At 47.9% G+C, this 16,992-nt stretch overlaps 1 protein-coding gene across 1 annotated transcript in view; it reads left to right on the forward strand.

The window, feature by feature from the left end:
• The window catches only part of COP1 (COP1 E3 ubiquitin ligase), a 124,972-nt gene extending 118,252 nt beyond the window's left edge, over nucleotides 1–6,720 (forward strand). Inside the window, exons 19-20 of the mRNA XM_058030602.1 lie at nucleotides 3,671–3,715; nucleotides 5,626–6,720. Coding sequence (XP_057886585.1) covers nucleotides 3,671–3,715; nucleotides 5,626–5,643 — 63 coding nt within the window. The 3' untranslated portion in view covers nucleotides 5,644–6,720. The remainder of the gene's footprint in view (nucleotides 1–3,670; nucleotides 3,716–5,625) is intronic.
• Nucleotides 6,721–16,992: the final 10,272 nt, after the last annotated feature.

Genomic DNA, 16,992 nt, shown 5'->3' on the forward strand with positions numbered 1-16,992 from the left:
GAAGGTACTGGAGGGTGGAGAGTCTGTCCAGAGCCTTTCCTCACTCCCTGGAGCTGAGCCCACTTGGGTATCACTGGGTGTCCCTTCAAGGAGATGTGTGTGTGGTTTCCCAGTTGTTCATCTGGTGTCCTCTCCTCCCAGCAAGATTTTCTTACACAAGGATGTAAAGGAGTGGAAAAGCTCCAACCTCAGCTGTCATTGAGTCCCTGTTGCACTGCAGCAGCTCTGACAACTTCTGAGTTGTTCAGCTGAGTTTCTTCAAACCTCACAAAACATCCAGAGCATTTCTGATTGTCTTAATGTTGACTACTCTTGCATGAATAGCAGCAGTCAGGCAGACTTTAATTCTCCTCTGTTCCTTTCCTGTACAAATTGCTTCCCCAGGGCCATCCAAAATAGGGCTCATCTTGGAGGGAAGGAAATCAGTGTGCTTCAAAATCCAGCTGTCACCAGGTGAATAATTCCTTTGAATGATGATTCTAGCAGGTATCTCATATCCTCTGGAAGGTCCTAAACTTGATTTTGTTTTTCATTGCCATCAAGAATGTGCTGCAAAAATTTCTCTTTTTTTTGGTGCAATCAGTGAAAGTCCCTTCAAATCCCATGGGGGAATGCTCTAAAATTACTGTGGGTCCAGCAGTCATATTCAGACTGGAGAAACAGGGATGTGTCAGGTTCAGAGGTGCTCCTGTCAGGTCTGTCTTTGCACTCAAGACCAATTTACTGCCTCATTTTCCATAATGGAACCTCCTTGTGAATATCCAGCCTGTGTGATAACAGAGATTCGTGATGGTGTCAAGTCCTTCCCATGTCAGGGAACTGCCTTTCAGATTTCCCCTAATAGTGTCTCTGCAGTCCAATAAAAAAAAAAAGGCAGGAAGTTTTTTCATAGCTCTTGGCACAGAACTTCAGCCCTGGAGCATGTTAGAGCAGTTCTGGAGCTGCACCCTATATTAACATGAATCCTGACATGCACCCACCTCTGCCAATTAGATTTTTAAATTCATATGTAACACTAAAAGACAAGAAGATGCATAATTTTGATGTCCCCAGAGCTTTTTTCTATTGCCTTAAGAGGACCAAGATTCTAATGGTTGAGATTAGCAGCCACACAGAACAAAATGCTTCTGTTTGCCAGGCAGTAAACCTTAATCTATCAATCTTTGCTATGTTTGTTCATTTTTCTTCTTCAGTCTTCTTTTAGCAAAAGCAGCTTGTTCTTTCTGCCTCTCCTGCTAAGAGGGGCTGCAGGTGCAAAAAAATCTTCTCATGGGAGAAGATTCATGTGTAGAAGAGTCATTTTAATGACTGCTTTCTTCAGAGCAGGATTACTCACTTGGGCTGGGTCTCCCACATTCCCAGTGCCTCTGCTTTGGGATTTGCTGGCTCCTGCAAGCAGCAGAAATGGAAGGGATGAGTAAGGCCAGTCTTTAAACCTTCTTGCCCTGCACAAAAACACAACACAAATTGATGATGGTGAAGTAGAACATGCAGCCACAATGGATGGTGAGGCCCTGCTTTTCATGCCTCAGTGCTACAGGTAGTCACAGAAGTGTGTTTGGGGAAATAGGTGTTCTGCCAGTTCAGAGGTGATGGTGCTTTTCTTTCCATTCCTACATGTCCTGGCAAAAAGATTGGTTTCATGTGCACACAGCTACAAACCTGCAGATCTAAACAACTTCATGTCTTCTCTAGGTGTTTAACACATTGAGTGTATTGATTGTTTTACAGGCTACACAAAAGGAAGTGAATTGTCTCTTTGGAGGATTAAAAACAAGTTACTTAGCTGTGTTCCTGGAGAAGCAGTGCTGGAGTGCCTTAACAAGCAAATCACTGTTCAGTGACAGATTTGGTGCTAATTTTGCTGCTGTCTGCTCCTGTTTGCATCTCATGGTTGTGGATGAAAGCAGCAGAGCAGTGATTAGCTCAGACCCTGCTGAAAAAAACCCCAGCACCCAGGGGCTTCTGAAGAACAAGGGAGTGAGAGTAAATTACCCTCTGGCATTTTTATTTTATTTAGGAGGTAAAACTGTTCATTGGAACAGAGTTCATTTCCAGTGGCACCCCAGCAGACTGCAGCAGCAGGGTGAATTGCCAGTCACTCACAGTGCAAACAGGAATCACTCAAACCCTGCATCATCTGCACTCAGGGGTTCAGATTTCCTGCATTGCACAGTAGATTTCTGCTGGTCCCTCTCATTTGCTTCCAAAATCCTATCAGGCATCCTGGTCCCTGTTTCAGTGCCCAGATAATATTTATATATATTAAAATCAACCCCCCACAGTGGGTTTTGATTTTAATGTGGTTAACCAGAAGCTAAGTTCACTGCATTAGATTCTTAGCCACCAAATTAAAAGAAATTGCAGTATATTCTTCCTTTGAGGATATACTTTCTTTTCAGGAGCTTAGACTTGGAGGATCATTAGTGAGATGATATCAGGAGTTTTAACTAATCCTCTAATGATTGTACCAGGGTGAACAAATCTGTCTGTGTCAGTTTGCCCAGTGGTCCACCACAAGGCTATTCTTACCTGATAAATGGATTTTCACACTGAAGGGGATTTTTCTTCCTTTGTCCCAAATCCTGAGGCTGTGCAAAGTCCTGAAGTTCACGGTGAGGCAGCACAGGGGCTGTGCTGAGCTGCCTTCCCACTCCCTTCACAGCAGGGCGTGTTCTAGTCACTGAGTTCATTAAAAATGCATGTGCTAAGCATGGGATAATTACAGCAAGTTTGTCTGGGGATGGGGAGCAGCAGTGAGAGAAATTTCAAAATGTGTCTCAGAGAAGATATCAGCTGTCTTGAGAGAAAGCAGGTCTCCGTGGGCAGTGCAACAGCGTGTGTGTCTGCTGGAGTGAGGATGGCTGCAGGTCACCCCTCTGGGAGCACTGCTCCTCCCCACATCTCTGGGGCTCTTGCCAGCACCCCAGTGCTTGTGTGTGTATTTTGGATAGGATTTTGGCTGGGGAGGGTGCATCTGTGCTTGCTGGTCACATGAGGAATGCAGTCTGGAGAGAAGATGCTCTCTCTTCTCCAGCATCTGCCTGGGGCTTGCCTGACTGATGCAGCAGACCATTAATTTGCAGTCAAGCAGGATATCTCCAAATGCAACTCCATCAATTGGCAGGAGGTAAATAGATGCTGCCTCTCTGCTTAAGGCAGGGCTGGAGCCCTCTCTGTTTATCTTCCCTTTCAAACTGGGTGCATCTGCTATTGCTCTCTAATCTCTTCTCCTCTTTGTTTTACTCATCTGAAGCCTCTTGGCCTCGGAGCTAGAGGGGTTTTGTAACGGTGATTAGCTGGTTTAGTTAGGGTGCTGGAGATCTTTGTCCATGTGCTGCCAAAAGATGAAATAACCATTATTTTTATTAGTCCACCTCACAGGGAGGCTATGAGAATTAATTCATGTTTGTAAATTGCTTTGGAGATTTAAAGCTCTGTACAAGCACTAAGGATTATTGCTTTCTAATTCTTCAAGGTAGTGTAACTTATAAAGACTTGTAGCCTTGAAAGCATCTTGGGTATAGGAAGAGTTGATCCCTTTGAAATTAGATATATTTCTAATGTTTAAGATAAAAATAACTACTCTGCTGCTTCATCCAAAAAAAAAAAAAAAAAGAGGGAGGAAAAGCAATGGCAGGTTCTGATAGTGCCTCTTTTTTTTTTCCAGGAGTCCAACGTGCTTATTGCTGCTAACAGTCAGGGTACAATTAAGGTAAGTTATTTTACACATCTTGCATTTAAACACTTGAACTGTTGATAGTAAAGAGCAAGGTAAGAGACACTGAACACCCATGAGAAACCATTAGAGGAGGTCATCCTGGCTGTGGAGGTTTGCAATTTAAATGATGTATTTGCCTGTGGCACACAGTGGAGTGAGCGGGCTCACCCCAACAGTGAGACCAGTTGCAGTGAGGTGTGGAAGAGTTGCTGGTGGCCATCCAGCCCCTGCTGCTGCTGCTGCTCCCTGGGGTCCTGGCAGCACTGAGGGCCTTGCACAGGCACCTCCCGAGGCTGAGGGGCTCCCATGGCAGCACAGGCTGTGTTAACTCACCAGCATTAACCCAAGGCTGTGCTCTGGCTGCTGCCGAGGCAGCAGGGCTGAAAGCTGAGCTCCTGGTGTGCAGCTGGCTGGAGCAGCACTGAAATGAGCAGGGATGCTCCCTGCCTTTGACTCTGGTGCTCAGACGGGTGGTAACAGACAGCAGCTGCCAGCACAGGGTTTTGTGAAAGCATCAGCCTTCCCTGTGCACAGTACCAGGTTCTCAGCTCTTTAATTAAGTCTTCCAGAGTGTCTATTCAATGTATTTCTATCTGTGGAATGTCAAATGAATGTCTGTGGAGAAGACTGTCCTTCTTTATGTCTGTGTCCGTCAAGCAAAACCAGTGCCCAAGGCAGTGCCAAACTCAGCCCAAATCCAGGACTTTATCCCACATTCTGCACAGCAGCACTGACCTCCCCCTTGCTGTTAGGTTTGGTGCTTAATGCCCTAAGCTTGTAGCCCAAGCCCCTGGCAGCATTCTGGAGCTGCTGGTAAAGGCATTTACATGCTGTGTGCGGAGTTTTACACTGCATTGTCACTGTCACGAGGCTGAGGTCCTGATTGTCCCTCACATCCCTGTGGCAGTAGCAGTTCTCTAGAGCCTTACCAGAGCTGCTGCTCTGAACCTGGGAAAATCACCAAAAATACAAGACTGGTGAGAGGCCTGAGTGGTCTGTGTTTAATTGCATGTCAAGATTTTCCCCCCCCTTTTTTAGGAGACAAGGAGCTGGGTTACTCCTGCTGTTGCAGCATGTGATGCTGTAGCCTCTCATTCATAGGGGATTTGTTTATATATCATGTTTTGGAATTGGTTGGTAGTTACTTTGGTCAGCTACTCCTTAGGAAAATGGACAAAATGCACAGAAGCTTTTGATATTTTGAAGTGAATCCAGCAGCAAGTGCAGTGATTAGAGAGGAGAGGTTTTGCTCATGCACTTTGCTTGTTAATGAGAGAAGGTAGACAGAGAGCAATGTGCAGACAGCCAGGGCTGTCAGAACTCTGGTATCTCCATTTGCCTTTGGCAGCAGGAAGGTGGGATGGTCTGGGAAAGGCCTGGGTGTGCCCAGACCCACCCCACTTTGGGGACAGATGCCATCCTGGGCATCACCCATGAGCTACAGCTCTAGAGCTTTTCCCAGGGATGCCAAATCAGGTTCATGCAAACTCTGGCAGCCCCACAGTCACTTTTGTGTGCTGTCTCTAGCCCATGCCTTCAGATGCTGCTGTTCCATCCCAGCCTGCACAAGGGAAACAAGAGCACAGAGGGCTGGGATGACAAAAGCTCTGATCTCTGTTACAAGATTCCCAAGAGCTGTGTGACTGAGATGAGGGGATATGAGGCAGCTGTGGATGGTTTTGCTTCGTGGCTAATTTATCATCACACAAGCAGACATCAAAATTGGGATACTTGCCAAGTGCTTTTCCCATCTGTGGGATATTATTGCATGCTGGTAAATAAAGGGTAAGGGGTGGAGATGAGATAGAAGGGTCAGTCCTGTCTTAGAGATCTATATGCTGACATAGGAAATTATAAATGTCATATATTTCTATTCTAAATGTCTCATCTTCCTTACTAACCAGGTACTGGAGCTGGTATGAAGGGTTTTCTCTCAAGGCATGAGGTACTTGGTCCTGCTGATATGCTTCAGTATTCATCTGGGAACCACAGTGGGACAAGAAACCAAAACCACCTTGATGTTCCTCCCCAGAACGATCATGTTTGGGTTTTTTTCCATTTCTGGACTTCCTAGGACATTTTGAGGCACTGGTAACACCAGGAAGCTGTCTGCCATCAACATTAACTCCACAGACTTTGCTAGTGGTGGTGGTATGGTTGTCTAATTTTTATGATAGGAAAACAAATTCTTTTAAATAAAAACAAAAAGGAATAATAAAATTTATTGAGCCACAAGCTGAAGCTGGAAGATTGTCTTGTTGCATAAGAGAACAGATTTTCTTGTGAAGGGAGCTCACAGGAGCGCACAGGGCTGTCCTCAGCTGCACATCTCCAGTTACTTTCATCTGGACTCTTCCTCCCCACTGGAAAGTCTCTAAGCCTTACGTGGACATGCAAGCAATCCACTTTGAAATCCCATCATGATACAGTTCTGTTGTTCCTTTGATTTATTAATTCTTTTTTAGATGCATTATATGTTGAGAAATGTCACCGAGGTTGACACCACTGGAGACTGAAGTCCTCTAGTCATCCAGAAGAGAAGGACACCTTCCCTTCCCTCCTCTCCTTAGACCCCTTCCTTGTCCCAAAGGGGCAGTTCCAAAGGAGAGGATGAAGCTGTCCTCCTGTCCATGTGGGCCACCAGCAAGGTGCTGAGATGAGGGAGCTGCAGTTCCTGGGACCTGGACTGAGCTTGCCAAGACAGCGTGGGATGAAGATCTGCCTCCCACTCACCTGGCTGTGTGTGACTATCTCAGCTGGAGGAGGAAGCTTCCAGATCCAGTTACCAAAGCCCTGCACCACTCAATCACCTGTGTGGTCTGGTTGTGTTTGCCCCTCTCTGCACACCATGGAAGCCAAGCATTTTGAATGTTGGAACAAGAGAGGGGATGGAGTTGGTTTGTAATGTGTTTCAGAGCCATGATATAAGTAGCCTTATTTTTAATGGTCATGCATACACTTAATTGTACATATGGAGGGGGAATAAACCATGAAGCTGAGAGTTGTTGTTGCTTTCTTGGCAAGATAGCAGAGCAGGTAAGAAGGTGCAGATGGTCCTCATGAGCAGCAACCAGGTTAAACTGTCAGGATTGCTGCCAGAATTCATTAAGCTCCCAAGTGCATTTGGTGGGCATGGCATCTTTTCCCTGCCATGGTGTCAGAGGTGCAATGCAGACAGTGATACCTGTGGGAAGTGTTTTGTTCTGCAAACAGAATCCTCTTCCATTCACTCACTGCAGAATGTGTCTCCTTCATGCCACAGGGGCTGGGATTGATGCAGGGACTTTGCTCAGGTCTCTTGTCCTGCACATGTTATAAGGCTGACTCTGACTTCCCAGGAGGATTGTGTAATCTCCTCACTCCTTTTGGGCACAGAGCAGGGAAGAAGAGCAAGGATGCTCTTGAGGATATGAGTAAAGAAGCAGGATGAAGCCTTGTGGCAGAACTGGGGACAGGTCCTGTCCTGGTTCAGTGCTGGTGCATGTTTCTAGGGGGGCATCTGTGCTCCTTCAAAGGTAGGAGGATGTGGGACACACCACCAGTAGCATCTGGAGAGTGTCCTGTGGGGAGAAAAGTGATGCTGAGCTCCAGTGGTTCTCAAATGCTGCATTCTGGTTTTCTTCCATGATTTCTGGTGTGTCAGTGCAGGGGAAAGTGAGGAGAGAAGAGAGCACAGCAGCTTGTGTCCTGCTTGGGAGTGCTACCTGCAGCTCTCCCTTGTATGAGTAACCTGAGTCACTGTGGCAGAAGAAAACAAAATTGGTTCCTTCTGCCTGATGGCAGCTGTCTGACACATCCCACTGAGCATAGTTTGATTTCCATTTTGCTGCATTTTAAGAGAATTTGGTGTGGAGTGTCTGTGCTGACATCCTCCCCAGCCAGCCCTCTCCAAAGCAGGCTGATGTGTGTGATGATCCATTACCTTTGCTCTTCCTGCTTCCCCTGCTTTCAGGTGTGGGTCTCCCCCAGCCTCTGCCTTGTTTATCAGTGCCTATTTATTTATTTTGCAAACTGCCCTGGCTGCTCTGGTACCCCAGCCTGTTGGCAGGTGAGCTCATTCCTTCTCTCCCCCCACTTGAAGATCCTCTGTTTTTTAAATTGAAATTGCTCTGACAAAGCCAAGATCTTTAAAACAGAAGAAAAAAAGCATCTGTTTTGAATGCTGTAAGGTTACTCCTTGAATTGAACCAGGGAAAGATGTTTAACACTGGCTGCCTTTATTTTTTCAGTTTTCATTCTGTTTCAATCAAGATAAAATGCAAATTTGGTGTCTGGCCCTAATTAGAAACACAGCAGCTCATAAACACAAGTTGATGGCAATTTTTTGCCTCTGTCTCTTTGTCACAAGAGGTAATGCTCCTTATTTTAATCCCCTTAATTTTCTTGCCTTCAGGTAACTCTTCACAGTTGACAAATTAAGTCGCATATAATTACTGTAATTTTGTTTGGTTTTTTTTAAACAGCATGTGGTCAATATTTTTTTTTAATTAGTCACCAATTCAGCAAATGGTTCCTGTCAGGTTTTCAGCTTTTTTTAGAGTTGGGGGGTGATTGACTTTGGGAGGGATGTGCAGAGGTCTTTGATCCAACCCCCAGTGCAGAGCAGAGCTTACTCCAAGCTGGATGAAGTTGCTTCAGGGCCTGGAAATGTTCTCAACCAAGATATTCTCAACCAACTCAACTAAGCAAGGATTGAAGATTCCCAAGTCCCTCTGGAAAACCTGTTCCAGCACTTAACCACTCTCTCTGTGGAAATTAATTGCAGATGGTGGATACTTGGGGTCTTTATTCTCACTTTCTTCTTTTGAAAAAAACAGGTTACAAAGTGGTAACAACTGGAAGCTGCCCCAAAATGGTCTTGCCTCCAGCTCTCATGTCCTTGTAAGAGGTGTTAGGTGAGTCAGATTTTTTGAGAAAGAGAATTTAAAACCTTTCTTGGCCAGCCAGCATCTTCAATTAACTTTAAAGCATTTAACAGAAGTGTAGGAGGAACATGCCTCGGTGCTTACAAAATTCAGTGCTGGAGGGAATTGAAAATGATGGTCAATGGGAAATGTAAATTAATATCAATATGTCAGGGCTCTCCTGCAGTGAGTGTGGCCAGCTGCTAATGCCAGTGTTCCACCCCAGTGCTGAGCCCTGTTTGTTTAGGGTAATTTTGTTTAACTATGAAAGGTCACAATGACATCAGCAGATAATTGAGAAGGCAAATTAACTCCTTTCCAGCTGAAAAGTCCTCTTTCCTTTCTCACTGCTTTTCTGGAGGCCAGAAGTACCCAGCAAGGACCTGCAGCAGTCCAGGGGTGGGTAGGTGGAGTGTTCACTGTGGAGAGCTCTGTCAGCAGCTCCTGGTGTCCTGGCAGGCAGAGGGGTGATGGCATCCTGCCTCCTGCCAGCCTGCACCACTGCCTGCAGAGGTTCTCCTTGAGCCCAGCCTCATGGGATGCTCCTCACCTGATCTCAGAGGGGTTTTCCTTCCTCTCAGCAGTGTGGAGACCACGTCCTGCCCGTGTTAATGGAATATCTGTACAGGTCAGGGAGTGTCACCTACCTTAAATGCTGGGCATCTGAGAGGTTTGGCTGCTGAGAAAATAAGCTTGAGACCATGGGATCCACAAATTAGAGCAGCATCAGTGGCACAAAGACCAGAGCCCACATCTGTCTCCTGGAGAAGCACCTGTACAGCAGTCCCCCTCTGGCATTCTAGTAACCATCACCACATAGCTTGCTTTAATTTTGCTTTCAGAGTGGACTGCAAATTCTTGAAGTGATGATCGTCTCATTTCTGTTCAGTTACAAGGCAGTATTTAGGTATGTTAAGTCTTTAAATTCTTCTTAATTTAAAAATGGTTAGTTGGGTTAAAGCAAGATTAATTCTCTGCTCTGTGTGTTAACCAGCCATTTGAATTAAGTAGGTCTTGCCAAAAAGCTGTTTAAAATCTCTCCATCTTAGCTTTCACATGTTAAATCTGGCTCTGGCTGATGGCTGATCATTGTTACTCAGCACAGGCAGGACAACAATTTGCCCTCCAACATCATGCAGCAGGGAAAATTTCCTAGGAGGGGAAAGAAAGTGCTGCTTTTTTGACATCTCTTAGAAATAAATAGTGAGAAAGAAAACTAGTATGAACTTTCCTGACCAGTGTGCAGGGGATAGGCAGAAGGTGGTTCCACCTCTCCCAGACCACAGCATCTCCCAGGGCTCCCTGCATCATGAACATTTCAGGTGAAGGAGGGCTCCACATGCACATCACAGCCTCTCATCTGCCTGGAATATGAAGTCTGCAGTGTGCCTGCTGCCATCAGTGGGCTGTGCTGGAAAATAGCTCATCAGGGAGTGAGGGGACAAAGCCAATCTCATCTGATAGCTGCTTGCCTAAAACCTCTGATCCATGCAGAGAGAGACAGGTTTTATTCATCTCTCAGTTCTGCCTTCTCCAGTGTCTCCCAAATCTGTTCAGGGAGTTGTAATACCTCAGTGCTCTTGTTTGACTCCCAAAATTTGTGGGTGGAGACTTGCATGAATAGCAGAGGAGTGTGAATGCCATGAACATCTCTAACACCATCATCCTCCCTGAAATCCCTGAAATCCTTCCAGTGCCTCCAGCCATCTGAGAACTGGGGAGTGTGACCGTGTTCACAGGAGTCTGAGGATGAGGGAAGAGATGAGGATCTGACTCCATGTTTCAGAAGGCTGATTTATTATTTCATGATATATATTACATTAAAACTATACTAAAAGAATAAAAGGAAGGATTTCATCAGAAGGCTGGCTAAGAATAGAATAGGAAAGGATGATAACAAAGGTTTGTGGTTAGGACTCACTGTCTGAGCCAGTGACTGTGATTGGCCATTAATTACAAACAAAACAACATGGGCCAATCCCAGATGCACCTGTTGCATTCCACAGCAGCAGATAATCAATGTTTACATTTTGTTCCTCTCAGCTTCTCAGGAGGAAAAATCCTAAAGAAAGGATTTTTCATGAAAAGATGTCTGCGACAGTGGAGCACACTGTCTCAGATAATAATTTGGGAAGATAAGAATTTGGGAAATAATTTTGGAGGTAAGGGCTGTCTTTAGGAGGCCTGAGTAATAGCACATGATAGCTGAAACTGAGCCAGCAGCATGACTCCCAAACCCACAAGCACTGATGTGCCCTTGCAGCCCCAGGAGCCTTTAATCCATGAATTAGAAGTGTTTGTTTCAGGATTAACTCATCACAACCCCCTGAGCATCAGGAGCCTCCCAGAGAGGGCCCCCAGCACAGTGTGTGCAGGGAGCCACAGGCACAGTGCTGCAATGGGCTGAGCCATGGAGGGGTGAGGGCAGTGCAACCTGTGTGTCCCTTTGTCCATCCCACAGTGACCACAAGGGATGAGCAGCTCATGCTGCAGGATCCCAGCAGCTCTCTCCAGGGATGGGAACATGATCAGCAGCTCTGAATTTGTCCTTCGGGGACTTATTTCAACAAGTTTGTCTTGATTACAGTGCTTAATCTGACTTGTCAAGATCTCCATAAGACCATTTAGGTTGTTTAAGAGGGAAAATACACTCCTTTTATCCCCTCAGACCTGAGCAGGAGCTGCTCTGGAGCCACCAGGGCAGCTGCTCCTGTCCCATTGCCAGGGTCCTGCCTCCAGGGATGAGCCCTCACACCCCCAGCACGGTGCCAGGGGTCAGCTCCCATTTTGCACATTTGAGTCATTGCTCAGGGCACTTCCAGACTGACTGGAAGCCCTGATGTCTTCTGTATTCCCATTCATCTGGGAAGTTGGTTTCTCCTCAGTCATAACTCCATTTTCAGCCAGGGATCCATTTGAAGACACAGATGGATTGTGTCTTCAGATGGATCCCTGGCTGAAAATGAGGATTTTTTTTAAGTGAGGATTTAGATTATTTGGATTTTGACTTAAGTTCTTTGGCTACTTCTGCTGAAGCAGCATAAGGAGGTTTGCCATAAACTACAGACACATTGTTTAATAGTTACAAAAACAATTATCAAGAGCCAGTGGCTCTTTCCTGGTCCTGTGGTGACCAAAAATCATCCTGAAGCTGGCATTGATCTGCAGAGCAGCCAGACCGTGCCTGACTGGGGCAGGGGGTGCTGAGGGGAAGGGAAGAGGGGCTGACCCCTCAAAGTCAGCAGAGCATCACGCTCCAGTGGCACCAGGCCAGGCTGGAATGGGCCAAAGCCCAGCAGACCGTGATGGCACAGCCCCAGGGAGGGCTCTGAGTGCTGAGGGAGACAGGGAACAGCCCTCCCTGGGGCTCTGGGGATGGCAGGGGAGGAGGAGAGCTGATTTCCAGGCTCTTGGAATGGGATGAGCAATGATGGGTTTGTGTTTCTAGCAAAGGGCGGTGCAGCCAGGGAGAGCTCAGAGCACCACATCTGTTTTGTGAGATCTTAAGAAGCAGCTTCTGTCTGGTGCTAGTGGAGAAGACATCCCTGCATGCCCCGGAGAGGAGAGGAGAGGATGGCATCGATTACAACCTGTCCCCACCCCCTGCTTTCCTCCTGTTCAGTTTTTTTCCCTGTAGGAGATTAATGGGAACTCTTTGTCTTCTAACATGACTGTACCTTATGAATTCCCTGTCTCGTCCTCATCCTTTAAATTATCCACATAATAAAATATGTATTCAGTGATTCCAGGTCATAATTTGATCTGCTTAGGGAAGAAAAGGAATGATAGAGAAGGGTTGCCAGCATGCTCTGCTCTCCTCCATTTATCTTTATTTATCTTCTTTTTTTCCTAACAACTTGTGTGCAGCCAAGTGATGGCAATTCCAGTTCCTGTGTGCTGGTTCCTTGCAGGACAAGCATCCCCCTGGTACCCCCCAGCTGGGCAGGACCCACTGAGAAGCTGGTAAAGGAGCTGTTTGGGGCGGTGACCCATCCCAAATAAATGGATTTTGGCATTTTTAAATCCTAAAATTTGGGGTGGTGACTCCTGCCTTGCCCTCACTGTTTCTGGGATCAGTTTTATCCAAACTGTAAAGTGGTAAAACCTTTCCTCCATGCCAACCCCACGTGTGCTGGTTCCTGGAGGAAAGTGGGTGTGCAGGAGTGAGCCTGGAGAGGCACATGGAGCACTGGGGATGTGCCCAAACTGCTGGCAAAGGCACAATGGCATGGCCTCACCCCAAGGCAGAGACATGGGGTTAAGGTTCCTTCCTTTGTGCAGCTCTGGAGCTGCCAGAGTTTCATTTTAATACCAGATTAAAAGGTCTGAACATGGGTTTAAATTATTTCACTACATCCCTGTGACATCTAAAAAGTCTCGTGCATGGCAATAGCAGTGCTAAAGGGCATTTCTGCACTTGAAAAAACCCCAGGAATCTGTAATGTCCTGATGTTGCTGAGGTGTGCTGCAATTCCCACCAGAGCTGGGGAGCTGCCTGTGCCCCACAGGCCTGCAAGGAGGAGGGAGAGGGAGCCCAGCAGCTCCAGTGCAGGGTGTCCCAGGCATGGAGCACCCCCAGGCTCTCATGTGGAGCAGGTAGGTGACAATTTGGGCTGAGAAGGGGGCTTGTCCTTTCCTGCACAGGGGCAGGGAGGCTGCACCAAAGCAGGGATTTTGCCAAGAGCACACAATGCTTGTTTGCAAACAGAAATCAGGATTTAAAATCCTTGCATTTAGCCAGGGACTAACATCTCCTGTGTATCCATTTCCCCCATGGCTCTTTTCAAAGCTGTTTTTCTGCCTGGGGGCTGCAGAGCCTCTTCTGGTGGGATGCAAAACCACAGGGTTCAATGGCAGGGGTGGGGAGGTGTCAGCACTGCCTCTTGGGAGGCAGGAATTTGGGTGAAAGCTTTCAAAAGAAGGCTTCAAGGAGCTTCAGCACCACTTGTTTTGAGCCCACAGGGCTGTTTGTCTCTTGCCTGTGCTTTTAAGGGCTGTTTTTGTTGCTGATAGAGGTGGTCTGCATGTCTGGCACTGCTGGTGGGTGAGAAAGTAAAGGCTCATCACAGGGATGATGCTTTAATGATGATGAAGTGTTACCCTGACCCCAAACAGGCAAAGAGGGACAAAAGCCAGATTGGAGCTGCCTGCCATGGGGCTCCAGGCATTTCTGAGCATCTAAGGCCTTGCTGCTGCACCTTCTGCTGTGGGCAGTGGGACAGAGGGGGAAGAAAACAGTGAAGACAATGCCACAAAGCTCTCAGAGTTTTAGAAAGCTGGGGACTGTTGTGCTTTGCCTATTGTACATGTGTCTGGGCTTAGATAAACCCTTTTTGTGGCTTGGCCCTGAGATCAGGGGGAGATTTTCAGCTTGCTTTGCATGGAAGAACCTCAGTTTACCAAAGGAAGGAGATGCTCTATCCAATGTTTGCTCTCATCCCTGCCTGCAGCCTGTCTCCATCCTGCTGAGCCAAGCAAGCCACTGGTGGCTTCCCAACCAATGTTTTGAGGCTGGGGGTGGCAGCCCCATGGCAGAGCCACCAGGGGCAATCTCTGGGAATTGCCACAGCTCCCTCTGGACTCCAAGAGGGACCCTCAGGAGAGAGAGCCCCTGCAGGGTGACAGCCCTGTCTCCTCTCTCCATGGCTCAGCCATCTCACACACAATGGAGAGGTGGTTGGGAGTGTGTCTGAGCACAGGCTGGCAACAAAACAACTGTTAAATGCAGGGAGACACAGCTGATGCTGGGGAGGAGCAGAGAAATCGCTGCCAGCAGCAGCCTGGAACCCAAGGATGAGGCAGGGCTCTGCACCCACTAACCCCAATCTCACTGATGCCCCGTGGGTGTCTGTCTTCTCCTGGGCAAGCTCAAGGAGGGGCTGGAGACAGAGAAAGGTGGGGACAAGACCAACACTTAATGCCAGCAGCTGCCACATCCTTGTGCCCTCAAGGTTCAATGTGTCTCCATGCTCTCAGCATCAAAGCTGGGCCTGTCCTTAACATGCAAAATCAAGGAATCCATCTGGTTTCTTGTGTGCTCCTGGTGATCCCTGAGCACAGGTCTGTGGGATGTTTGCTGAAAAGCCTCCTCTCCTAATGGGTGTTATATATACAGGGATGTTGGCTAAACACACCTGCTGCAGCAGCTGGGCCTCACATCAATGCTGATATCAATATAAATATTGATATTTATTCACATGTAAAACATTGGAAACTGCTTGACAAACTTCCCCTGGCTGCACAGCAAAGGTGTTTGCTTCTGCCCACAAGGCCAAAGCTGGACACAGCCTCAGCACAGGCCGGAGCTGCCAGCACCTCACCCACCTGAGCTTGCCTGCATTTCCCACCCCTGCAGCATCTCCAGCTCTTTGGAAACAAATCCTGCACTGAAGGAGCTCTTTGCAGTGCACTGGGGAGTGCCTTTCCCAGCCCATCCCCAGGAGGGTTGAAGCCCTGGGGGTAAGCACTAACACAGCACCTGAGCCGCCTTGCCATCAAGCTCACATCTGTTTTTGTGGGACAGTTTTTTGGCTCTCTTGCCATTCTCTACACCCTTGCCAGCGCTCACATTCTATGACAGCAGATAATCTGGAGGCTTTGATTGAAGGGTTTATTGCTCTCGTGATCACAGTCAAACCTTTTTTAATATCTCTTTGGTTTACAGCGTGCTGCTCCCTCTTACTGCAGCCCCTGTGTATCCTGCAAGCTCCTGCTGCCAGCCCCCCATGGCCCCTTACTCTGAGCATCCTGCCAGGGCCCTGAGCACCCATCCAGGGCTCCAAGTATCTCCCTAGATCTCCAAACTTCCACCCTAGAAATTCAAGAATCCACCCAGAGCCCTAAGAACTTCCCCCCACCATAACGCAAACCTACCTGAGGTCCCCAAATATCTCCACAGCCTTGAGCATCTCCCAGTGGGGTTCAAAGGGGCTGCAGTGCCTGGTCCCCAAATCTACCCAAGGCCCCCAAATATCTCCACAGCCTTGAGCATCTCCCAATGGGGTTCAGAGGGGCTGCAGTGCCTGCTCCCCAAATCTACCTGAGATGCCCAAATATCTCCACAGCCTTGACCATGCCCTCCATGAGGTTCCAAGGGGCTGCAGTGCCTGGCCCCCAGATCTGCACAAGATCCCCAAATATCTCCACAGCCTTGAGCATCCTCCCCACAGGTTCCAAAGGGCTGCAGTGCCTGGGATGCTGCCGTGCCCAGACCGAGCCCTCCGGGACTGTTCAGCCTTCCCGAGGGGAAGGCGGTGCCTGTCCTTGTCTATAATTGAAATAGATGGAATCAGGACGGATCAACATCTAATTCCTCGCCTGGGTGAGTGGAGACATATGTTTAATTTTCTGGTGATTGGGGCTGGGAGCCGCGCTGGTTCCTGTGTGTGCAGGGGAGGGAGGATGGTGCTGCCGGGGCCGGCCCCACACAGGAGCTGCTCCTCGGGGCTGTGCTCCCCAGCGTCCCTCCCAGAAGGAATCAAAGCCATCTCCCAAACTTTTTCTGCAGAATTCCCATTGCCACGCACCTCCAGGGAAGCAGCAAGGATGGTAAAGCTCAGGGAAGTGGGCGGGTGCTGGCTGCAGAGCTGTTTGCACACAAGTTTTTTTTGAGAGAGGAGCAGCAGGAGGGGAGGGATGGGAACAGCAGCGTTTCACTGCTGGGTATCACCCCCAAGACTGCACAGGGAAGAGAGCCTGGGGCTTTCAGGCCAGCACAGAAGGTCTCATTCACTGGAGGGTGCTTTTGCTGTCACTGGAGTGATGGAAACCCCTGAGACTCAATCCCCACTGGCACCAGCAAGGCAGGCTTGTGGAACATGAGGGGGCCTGTGCTGTGTGGGTGATTATTGCCCAGAGTCCCAAAGTGAGCATGAGCAAAACAGAGAGAAAAGGGATTTGAAATGATCTCCCAAATAATTTTTCTAAATTAAAGTCTCTAGTTCTTCCCAGCATGGCCCCCAGGGACCCCTTCAGACCATCCCTGCCTCCTGCAAGCCACATGCTCTTTCCTCCAGAGACCATTCCATGGAAAACTTCTTGTATTGGCCACAAAACAAGCTGGTGTCCCATTCTGGGGTGCACTTTGCTCTGAAGTACATGTACAAGCAAGGGGTTTTGTCTATCTCTCCTCAGCATCAGGTTTCATTAAGGACCCTAAAAGAGGGTCCAAACACAGCTTTGGGCTCTGCCTGACCCTGCTTTTCCCTTGCAAAAAGGAAAACCCTTCACAGGAATTGGAGCACATGGGTTTTACAGCCAGGCACCTGCTCTGAGGGACTTGACTGAGAAACTCCTTAGTGCGTGGTCACACTGCAAACAGGTGAGTTTGGGGACATTGCCCTTGACTTTGACTTGCAGGCTCATGGT

The sequence above is a fragment of the Melospiza georgiana genome, chromosome 9 (genome assembly GCF_028018845.1).
Source record: "Melospiza georgiana isolate bMelGeo1 chromosome 9, bMelGeo1.pri, whole genome shotgun sequence".
NCBI lineage: Eukaryota > Metazoa > Chordata > Aves > Passeriformes > Passerellidae > Melospiza > Melospiza georgiana.